This window comes from Ctenocephalides felis, unplaced genomic scaffold (genome assembly GCF_003426905.1).
Source record: "Ctenocephalides felis isolate EL2017-DRISC unplaced genomic scaffold, ASM342690v1 CF-g0.4_SCAFFOLD_01170, whole genome shotgun sequence".
Classification (NCBI taxonomy): domain Eukaryota; kingdom Metazoa; phylum Arthropoda; class Insecta; order Siphonaptera; family Pulicidae; genus Ctenocephalides; species Ctenocephalides felis.
The window spans coordinates 76146031-76157479 of NW_020537324.1; the positions used below are offsets into that span (position 1 = coordinate 76146031).

An 11449-nucleotide genomic window follows, 5' to 3' on the forward strand; every position below is an offset into this window, starting at 1 on the left:
TATTAATGAAAGAGGATTCGGCAAAACGGCTCTAAATAATTTATCTAATCAACATCTTTTCAAACATTATTTATTATATTTTATATTATACATTTATATACATAAATATTTTATATATAATACATTTATATAAACATAAACAATTACATTTTTATAAACTTTTTGAAACCATTTGGGTCTGATTAGAATTGACTGTTTGGAAACAGATTCAAATTTTTGATATGTTTTTAGAAAGGAAACTTTTTAGTTCCATCTTAAGATATAATAAATAATTTCATCTTGCTGTAAAATAAAATAATTTAGAAATGTTATGAGATACGTATATTTAGATACAAATTTATATGAATAGATTTGAAGTTTTTGAATTTGTGCAAAAGACGTTCATGAAGCATCTGCTGTACAATTTTACTGTCAAACAATTCAGAATGACTTGAAACGCCTAGAAAGCGTAAAATCAGCAAATAGAATTTTCTGACAAAAACAAAGTTCCACAATGTTTCAATAACCACCAATAAAAATGTTCTGATTGTCTTATTAAAAATTGGCTTTGGATTGCATTTTACTGGGTATAAATATTAAATTACAACACACTGAGACAAATGTCTATCTCGATGTCTGCTCTCAGATTTCTGACTTTCCTTCAACAATTTAGCAGTAACCTTTTGTGCAATATTGTCCCTTCCAATAGCCCTTAGACCTGAACAAAGTTCTTTGGAAGGAACTGCACTACGAGGCAAAGCATTCAACCAAATCGTCAACATTCTATAACCGTGCTCCTTATAACTATTGGGACCTAAAAACACAAAAAAACATAATAAAATTATCTACCTAAACTAGATACTGTATCTAAGAAGTTAATTTTATCTAGGTTTTGTTTCATGCAAATTAGACGATTGCAACATGCAAATGGATAATTTGAAATATTTGGCCAAATTATAAATGTGCCTGTTGACGTTAATAATATGATTAATTCATTACCTCGTAATATTGATGATGATCATTGCATTAACATTCACATAAAAAAGAAAATGATTCATAGATCAAGCTATGTGCAGGGCTTGATAAATAAAACAAATATAAAAGTATGGCTTCAATTTTTTAGGCAAGACAGATATTACAGCTGTACAAAGAATGATATTGTATCACCAGCGAAAAAGTAAATACAAACAGTAAATTAATGTATGTTAATTTTAATTACAAATATAAAAGTATGGCTTCAATTTATCTATTATCTTACCTGCATACTGGTGCTCAATGGCCTTGATTTGGTCCTCGGTGAAGGCCCAATGAGACGCCAAAGCCCTCCAGTCACCGTCTTGAAGAAATCTGTGGGACAGTTTGTGCAAAATTTTTTGAAGATGTTCAGAATCTTCAGAGTTGCAGGTTGATGATGCTGCTGTTGTTGGTAATGTGCAGGCTGATGGCACTAAGGGTTCGTCTACTGAAGTCCAATCTTAAAAAATAATGTAATAAATTGGCTACTAATGTGATGAGAATTTTGGTGGTGCTGATAGGTTTGGGGGAAGATTTGGTGGGTTTAGAAAATTTTGGTGGAGTTTTGGTGGTGTATTGGATGTGTCTGAATTTTGCTACTGTTTCAGTAATAATGGACATAAAATTGGTGCTGAAAAGAGTACTAAAATGCCAATAAATTTGGTAGACCAGATGAGTTGTTGTATTTGTTTCAGATCTTAGATGAGACTGGACAACGTTGGTGGAGTGTTTATCGTGGTTTTTGGTAAAGTTTGGACATGTCTAAAACATTTTCCTATCTTGGTAAGATTTTAAAGGACTTGGCACAACTTTAAATGAATTTTATTACCTAGAAACTTGTGATAAACTTTGTTTGTTATGATAACAATCGTGTTTGGTTGAAAACATTTGATATGAATGACCAGCATTTGGATTTCCAAAAGCTTGAAGATGTCCAAAAAATTTCTCTATTTTGGTAATAATTTTAGGATATTAGAACAACTTAAAATGGTGTCTGAAAACCAAAACCTTGTTACAAACCTTGTACATTAGAAGGAATAATAAGTTTTAGTCAAAACTTGGAAGAAACTGAATAACATTGGTGAAGATTTTGGGTGTGCTTTTGTTCTAGTAAAAAAAATTAGGCTATCAGGGCAACTTAAAATGGTGTCTAGAGACTAGAAACTAGTAACAAATTTAGCACATTAGAAGTAATGTTAAGTTTTGGTCTGCTTTTGGAAAAAAACTGAACAACATTGGTAAAGTTTTTATGAGAGTTTTGGGTAAATTTTGGATATGCCAAGAATTGCTACTATTTTAGTAATAATCTAAGAGCATTAGGAATACATAAAATGTCACCTAGAGACCAGAAACTAGTAAGAAACTTTGTACATCAGAAGAAATATTAAGTTTTGGTTAGAACTTGGAAGAGACTGATCATTTTTGGTAAAAATTTTATGAGGTTTTTGAGTAAATTTTGGAGATATCTGGAGTTGTTCCTGTTCTAGTAACAATTTTAGGACATTAGGACAGTTGAAATTATATATAGAAACTAGAAACTGGTAATAAACTTTGTATATTAGAAGGAACATTAGAACTTTGATATGATTGATCAGTCTTGGTTAATTGTTTTGGTGGTTTTGGATAAAATTTTAAAACATCTGGATATTCCGTATGTGGTAGTGAATTTTTAAGGCAAGTAGTTGGTCTAATAAATGCACATAAAACTAATAAATATTAAGAGAATTGATAATAACAATCATGTTTTTACCAGAAGAGTCACCAGTACTAAGAAGTTTCCTCCTTGCAGTATTTATAATAGGCTTAGTTTTGCATGGATATCCATCACCAGCTTGGTCATCATCATCCTAAAAACGTAAAAATTGATAAATAACATATATAACAATTCTTTTAATAATATTTGATAGGGACTATTACTACTTTGGTTGGGTAATCTAGCCTGGCAGTCTGTATTATCATATCCACAATTGCCGTAAAGCTTCCTCTAGCTGCCAAAAACATTGGCGACCTTGGCCCACTTCCATTGGTGTCTTGTTGATGACTCAAATCAGCCCCTGCTGCTAAAAGCATCCTGCACGCCTCTGTCCTGCCCAATTCTGCTGCTAGGTGGATCGGAGCTTCGTTTCTCTAAATAGAAAAAAAGTAATAGATAATTAATTTAATTTTTCAAAATGTACAATTAAAGATACTTAAGTTAATTCAGTTCTTACAACGTTGACGCAATTTAAGTCTGCGCCTTTGGATATCAATAATTCCATCAGCTCCATCTCATTTGATAGACAGGCTTCGTGAAGGGGAGTGTTTCCATTCTAGCAAACAAATAATTGGAAATAATTAAAATTGAATAATAAAGACAGAAATAATATGAAGATTTATACGTTTCGACACCAAATGTGTGACATCATTAAGCACTCCAATTAAGGAACAAAAGGTAGACTTAGACAAAGAACTACATCAAAAATATAAACATGACAAGTAGAGAAATATTGCTAAGAGTGCTTTTAAAAAATAGACAAAATTCAGAGATTTGGAAAAAAAGCTTAGGACAAAAAGTGATTTTTTGGAAAAGTGTAATGCAGTTTATTTAAGTGTAACAAAAAGAAATATTGTACCTTGGCTTGTTTATTTAAAGGAGCACCAAATTGTATTAAAGTTTCAGTAATTCCTCTGCATCCAAGACGACAGGCTAAATGCAGGGGCGTGAAACCTTTCTGAAAAAATATTTAGATTGATACTGATAACATTTTTACAATTGTTATATTTTTTGGTCAAATATTTTATTGACTTATTTAGTTTTCACTCTTTTATCTTGCACTCTTATAATAAGAGACCAATTATGCAACACAAAAATCACATTAAAATGCTTGATTAATTTCTAAAAAAAAATATAATAGTAAGCTTGTAAATTTATTGTCGGCTAGTAAAAATATTATTTTAAACCAGTACGTTTCGACACCAAATATGTGTCATCATTTAGTGAAAACATATCAGCACAAAAAATAAATCTAATTATATAAATTCATAAGTGAAAAAAAGAAGTAAAATAAGTTTATAAAATATACGTGGTTTTGGTTTAAACTGAAATATATTTATCATGCTTTCTTTATACATAATATAGAACAGTTTTTTTGAAGACGACATGAAAAATTATTTTTTTAAATAGGTAGATTTTTTACGGTGTGTCATTTTTATTTATAATGCTGAATGATGACACACATTACGTGTCGAAACGTACAACTATCTATTATATAATTTTTTTCATTTCATTTTGAAAACAATAAAAATATTTTTTATTTGTAAATACATCTATGAAAAATGATATTTTTAAAATATATGTTTATAGTTTGAAATGATAGAAGTGATGGCACACATTTAGTGTCAAAACGTGTAACAATTAAATATATTAATTATTAAATATATTAATCTGTTTACAACGATAATAAAATATTCTACAGAATACAAAATTGATTCAAAATGACATTTGTTGTATGTTTGTTTGAACTAATGAATGATGACACACATTACGTGTCGAAACGTATAAATTAAATATATCATTTTTTCATCTCATTTTGAAAACAATGTAAATATTTTTCATTTTTAAATACATTTATAAAAATGATATTTTTAGAATATATATTTTTAGTGATGACACACATTTAGTGTCGAAATCTACAACGATTAATATAGATTATAGAATTCGCGATTGTTAGAAAATGATTTTGTATGTGTGTTTTCATTTTTAAATGCTGATTGATGACACACATTTAACGCCGAAACGTACAGATGACATATATTAATTTTTTACTACACATTCTGAATGCAAATAAAATCATTTTATAGAATATATATGATCCATGGAAAATTATAATTTTAGAATATATGTTTTTAGTTTGAAATGATGAATGATGACTCATATTCGGGTTCAAAACGTACGGATTAAATTTTAAAGTTAATTTTTAAGTTAATATACTAAATGTTTCTAATAAAATACATATTCAATAGAAAACGTTACTTTCTTTATACATGATTTCAGTATGACATGTTGATTGATGACACACATATGTTGTCGAAACGTACAGACTAATTATATTAGTTTCTTTTATCACACTTTGTTTACAATGATCGACATACATTATTGAATGACATAATTGATCAAACATACACACATGAAAGTGACGGAATATTGTAAAGAGTGCAATTAGAGAAAATAAACGAGTAACTAGAGAAGAGGTTTATTCTGTTAATAGAGATGAACGAATATATATATATATATATATATATATATATATATACATATTTCATTTACCTTACCTCGTTTACACATTCAGCAGAAGCTCCCAAAGTCAGTAGCGCTTTTGTGGCCTCACAATGCTTGTTCATTACTGCTAAATGCAGTGGCGTACAACCTCCTTGATCACTCAGGGACAAAGATTTCGAATTGGTGTCACCTCTAGACGACAGTAGTTCACATACTGCCACGTGGCCTCCTTCTGCTGCTAAATGCAGAGGCGTCCTACCTCCCTGGGAAAAGAAAATTGGGAAAAAATAGTAGATAGAGGGTAATTGTTCGATGAAATAGAAATGTTATGGTAATGCTGGGTTATGGGTCTATATACGTAAGAGTTGGTAGTAAGGATGAGTCAAGAAGTTATAAAATCTAAACAAGATATTAAATCTATCTTCACAAAGTGACGTCAGAAATTTGTACATATGATAAAATTGTTGTTGGACGCTGGTGCGTTTTGTAGGTTATTGTTCTTTCAGAGTTTTTACTGATAGTTTATATGAAGCTAGATCTATAACATTTTTATTTTTAGGAGAATTGGTCCCATAGTCTATATAAAATTTATCTTGGATTTGAACATGTATTGGTTACCTTATGTCTTTGTCCAAGAATGCAAAAGATTACTAGTTGGTATTGGTATTTAGCCTTGAGGCAAGTTACATGAACTTCCCGATATGTGTAAATAATCGACTTAAATCAATAAAAAATGAATTAATTTATGAGTGGATTTATTACACATGATTGAAAACGAACGAACACGTTAATAACTAGGAGTATTTTCAAAAAGCAGCTTTTCAAAATTCAATAATTATTATATTTGAACCAGTTTCCGTACGATTTTAATGGTTTAGTATGTTTATTAAGAGCAAGTATTATATTGTTATACCAAGCAAATCGTCTAATTTTAATTTTAGCTCACGTCAAAAAACTACTCATTTTCTCAAACTCTGATGAATTTTTAAAATTAAACTACTTGTCGTAAGGCCGTGATATTTCAGTAAGTTCTATAAGACCATGATATACCATATATCGCTAAAAAAAATTCCATAAAAATCGGCTTAATTTTTTTTTCAACAGTAAATTACAAGAAAATGGCTCGGTAGATTTTCACCTAAAACTAATCAGTATCATTCCTAACTAATATCTTTTAAACAGTTTTTGATTTTTTAAAATCGGTTCGGTAGGATGAGCTTAAATGTAGACGAAAAGTTTAACACTTTTTTCCAAATTTCAAAGAAACGGCTCGGCCGATCGTCCCACAAAACTGACAAACGATAGTCCTCATCGAGATACATCGAATGGCTTTTAAATTTTTGAAATCGGTCGAATCGTTTTTGAGAAAACGTCGATTTACGGCAAAAAATCTGTTTACATACACATACACACATACACACACACATACTTTTTCCCTAAATTTAGTCTCATTCGATTCAAATTGGCTAGAAACGTCGAGAAAACATAAAATTAGTGAATCGGATTTTTTGATGAAAACATAAACTTCTCCTTCGGGAAGATATAAAAGGACTCTACTGACAGGCAATCTAAAATTTGACATAGAATAAAATACTCAAGAAAATAGAATAAGATGTATGGCTCTGTATGGACCAGAGACATGGATTCTAAAAAAGTCCTACCAAAATTACTTCAAGAATTTTTGATGCTGTAAAAAATAAACTGACAAGGAAATAAATGCTAAGAAATGCAGAGAAATAAATTTATCCATGGTAGGTAAAAAAAGCTAAAGAATCTTAAGATATGATGCTGCAGAAGAATAAACTCGACAAACAATCAACCAATATTGACTCCTGTATCCTTTATCCCATTTACCTTATCTTTGGCCATCAACGACGACCCACTCTCCAGCAGTTTCTTAACAGTGTCTGCATGACCTTGAGCAGCCGCATGATGAAGGGCTGTGCGCCCTTGAAGGTCGCCCTGCTCCTTGTCAAGGGTCTCGACTGTCTGGAGCAGGAAGGCGACGCAATCGGCGTGGCCGTTCCTTGCTGCGCATGTTAATATACCGTAATGTTTCTGGGGGTAAACAAATAATTATTGAAGTAATAAATGGGGTAATGCGGTAATGAAATTTGGTGTAATAATGTATATATGTATGTATGTATGTATATATATATATATATATATATATATATATATATATATATATATTGTTGCGACCCAATGGTTTAACTATAACTAATATATTACTAACTATAATATACGCTACTCATATATCCGATTCTCAGTTTCTCAACATTGTTTTTATCCCAAGAATTGTATTAACATTGTATCAACTCATATCGAGTAACAAAAGTATTATAATCAAAAATAGGATCGATGGACTTTTTCCTAATGCGTACGTGATCCTCTGCGTACGACGCAGTAATTCCTATGAAATTTGATCGGGGAATCACATAATTTGCACTCACACATATAAATGAAATTTAGTTTACCATATCCTAAAATGAGTAAAACCCCTCTTCTAACTAAAAGGTTATATAAAGCCGAAATGTTATTTAATGTGGTCAGTTGGGTAATTTTTGTATAGATGACAACATCTTAGAGTATTAATGAACGGGAAAATAAAAGTATACATGAAGAATATTGTGTTTAATTTGAACTTATTATGATATTACTATAACATCAGAAAAGCTAATCGGCTAATCGTCCTTTATATGGATAATTCTAATTTTCTTTGCTCCCAGAGCCTCAAATGCTTCCAAATTGATAAAAAAATTCTCTAAACGGTTTAGCTTTTTTTATAAAATTCTATAAAATATATTAAACTTGACTTCATATTGATTTTGTGCTATCACAGATAACCCTTACTTTCAAACATTATTAGTATAATAATGGAATATACACAAAGTAAATGTTTGACCGCAATGTACTCCTAAACTACTGAACCGATTTTAAATTTTATTGACTCACCATGTGCATTTATATCCAACTTAGGTTATAGGCTATATTAAAAGTCTTAGTTCATATTCAAATTATTAAAATTTTAGAAATTTCAATTAATTTTGACAGTTATGAATTTTAAGAAAACAGAACACTCTGAAATGACAGTTGACAATGGTTCTGGAAACTGGAGATTAAAATTATTTATTATTTACATTAGATTTGCTGACCGTGTTTATTTAGATACGACAAGGTTCCAAATAACTTTTAAATCACAACTTATAATCGAAATACTACGCTAGTCATAAATCGAAAAAAAAATTGACAGTTCAAAAAATCAAATATAAATTATAAATGTTGCACTTCTAACTAGAAAAATAAATAAAGGCAATAGTTTTATCTCATCAAGTTTCATGTTCAGGATTTTTGTGATTTTGATATAAAATGCACACAATTTTTTTATTAAATAGGCTCATATATATTCAATTTGCTATTTTTATCTATGAATGTATTCTCATAAAAAGAAATTATTTTTTCATAATTTTTCATTTGATTTCATCATTAAAATATTTTTGAATCTACTGTTTGTAATTTAATTTTTTAAATTTTTAATTTAATAACTCAATGATTATTCGATGATTTTCTATTATTTTTTAACAAATTTTTGTACAATGTTGTTATGAAACGTATATTACAATAATTTCTCGTAATTTTTGCTTAATAAGTATTATTCTTAAAACCAAAATTTAATTTCTGAGATAATTATTTTATTTCTGCAAATACATGCGTATATTTAAAAAAAATAAAAATGTCTGTGTTTTTTGTTCAAACAACAAACACGAGTGTAAATTATTAATTATGAATTTTTTAATTTTCATAACTATTTTTATTTACTCTTTTATTATTATTTCGAGATTTATTAGTAGTAAATAAATATTGATCATAATTTTGTATTTTAAAATAAATGTTTTATATAAATTATTTTATTTTAATATACAATATATTTTATTATGCATTTTAAGTTTATCAAGTATTTTGTTCTGTCTAATAATTTTTTTTATATAAGCCAATACAAAATTTGTTGTAATTTTAATAATTATCACGTTAATTCATCTGTTAAAATTTCATTCTATTTCATTCATCTATTTTATTTCATTCTATTTTAAAAAAATATTTTTGTTAGGATACCTAAGTAGAATTTAATATAACTTGTTACATATAAAATATAAATATATTATATATATATATATATAAACATGTATAAATAATTCATTTTTATATCTTGGGCTCTGTACTTATATTATTTCCGTATAATAAAATTTATAGCCGGACATAAACTCACAAACAACAATATTCTTTATTTCTTAAAATATATATTATACATACTTATATATATATATATATATATATATATATATATATATATATACATATGCAAGTATATAAAAAAACCCTATAATATTATAAACCATTTCTTGCGGTACATATAAAAATATAAAATAAATTACTATATGACTAACATTCAGTAAAAAATATTTTTTTCCTGGCTGAGCATGTTTTACAGAAATATAATTCATGTACTAAAGTCTAATATACATTTTATAACATTCTATTATGTTTATACATATTTATTTGAAAAAATATCATTTATCAAAATGGTGTGCGAAAAAACAGAGTATAGTAAGTGTAAAAAAAATTTCAAAATTAAATTCATAAAAAAGTTTTCAGGCAACATTCTGATTATAAAAAAATCTGATTAAGCCAAATTTTGTTACTGGAGTAATTTCAACCTCTGACACACTATCAATGACTCTATTTTTATTAAAATATATGTAAAAGATATAAATTTTTCATAATTATTATTTCGAATGTGTAATATTTTCCAATGTTATATTTTTTAAAATGTAAAGACTGTTCACGTGCCATGTCACAAAGCCATAGTTTCTAATTATCTTATTTTCCCTAGAGCATCCCGGAGCAGATTAATCATGATGAATTATAAAATAAAAATGTTTTTTTTTTTAAAAAATTTGCGGCGAAATTTTTCCCCGATGTCTAATTAGTGCACACCGAGAAATCTTTTTAATTCGGTTTGGAAAATAATATATTATGGTCGAAAAATATAATAAATTAATTTTGAATTATGAGCACTTCTTTTCTTTGCACTACTTATTAGGTATTTTAAATTTCACAAACGTTTTGACACTCAATTTGTTTCATCATCAGTGAAATATATTTTATATGTAGTCACTAAAATGTGGACTAGAAAGTCCGTGCTATCCGATGCACGACTTAAAAAATTTTATATATTTAATTAATTTAAGCCATACGTTTGATATACATTAGGGTGGTCCTTAATATGAATATTTTCAAATTTCTTTGCTCCCAGGGACTCAAATGCTTCCAAAATGATAAAAGAAAATTCTCTGAAAGTTTTAGTTCCTAATATTAACAATTAGATAATCCGCACTTCAACCTAAATAGCCTAAAAATATTTTATAAAAAATCTCTCACACAATTTTTCCCTGAATCGAGTTGGAGTTTTGTTTGTCACGGACCTGCCTAGGGCAGTACTACCCTTTTATATTTATTTTATGAAGTATGGCATATTTATAAATAATAAAATAAATAATTTTTCCTTACTTTATTTAAAACTGTGACACAAGCTCCATATCCAATTAACATCCTGACCGCCACAATATGTCCATGCCAGGCTGCCATCAGCAAAGGTCGCATTCCATACTAAAAATAATAAAAAAATATAAAAAATATTAATAAAACATTAATATACAATTATAGAAACTGATAATAATTTTTTGAAGTGCAATAATTTGAATCATATTGGATATTGCACTCCAAGAAATAAGTTCAATTAGAAAATGAAAAGTTTCGATACTATCTAGGATTTCTTCGTGAAGAGGATTTAATTTGAAAACTTTAGACAAGTTTATATGGTTTAATTAAAAAACTTATAATAGATAGATGATATAGGTTTTTATTACAGAAAAATCTAATTTGTTCTATTTTTTCAATAATCTTTCGAACAACTTATAATATATAATTATATGAATGAAATCTGTAATTATAATAGGTTGTCAAATATCTCCCTTCCGCTTTTTTGCTCTTGGTTTATAATACAAAAAGGCGAAAGGGAGATATTTGACAACCTAATATTAGTAATAGTGTACGAAAAAACGCAGTTCATTCTTCCAAAATTTATAGAATTTATATGACACGACCAATTTTTATAGGTCAATATTATTTTAGATAGCA

General features: G+C 28.1%; 1 protein-coding gene across 1 annotated transcript; it reads right to left on the minus strand.

The window, feature by feature from the left end:
* Positions 1–575: 575 nt before the first annotated feature.
* Positions 576–10912, minus strand: LOC113367644 (ankyrin repeat and death domain-containing protein 1A-like). Its single transcript, XM_026609233.1, has 9 exons — positions 10820–10912; positions 7106–7309; positions 5305–5514; positions 3606–3704; positions 3204–3302; positions 2914–3120; positions 2744–2840; positions 1238–1453; positions 576–793 (listed from the first exon to the last, which is right to left on the minus strand). Exons 1-9 carry the CDS (start codon positions 10910–10912, stop codon positions 576–578), a joined length of 1443 nt encoding a protein of 480 aa, XP_026465018.1.
* Between the last annotated feature and the right edge of the window lie 537 nt (positions 10913–11449).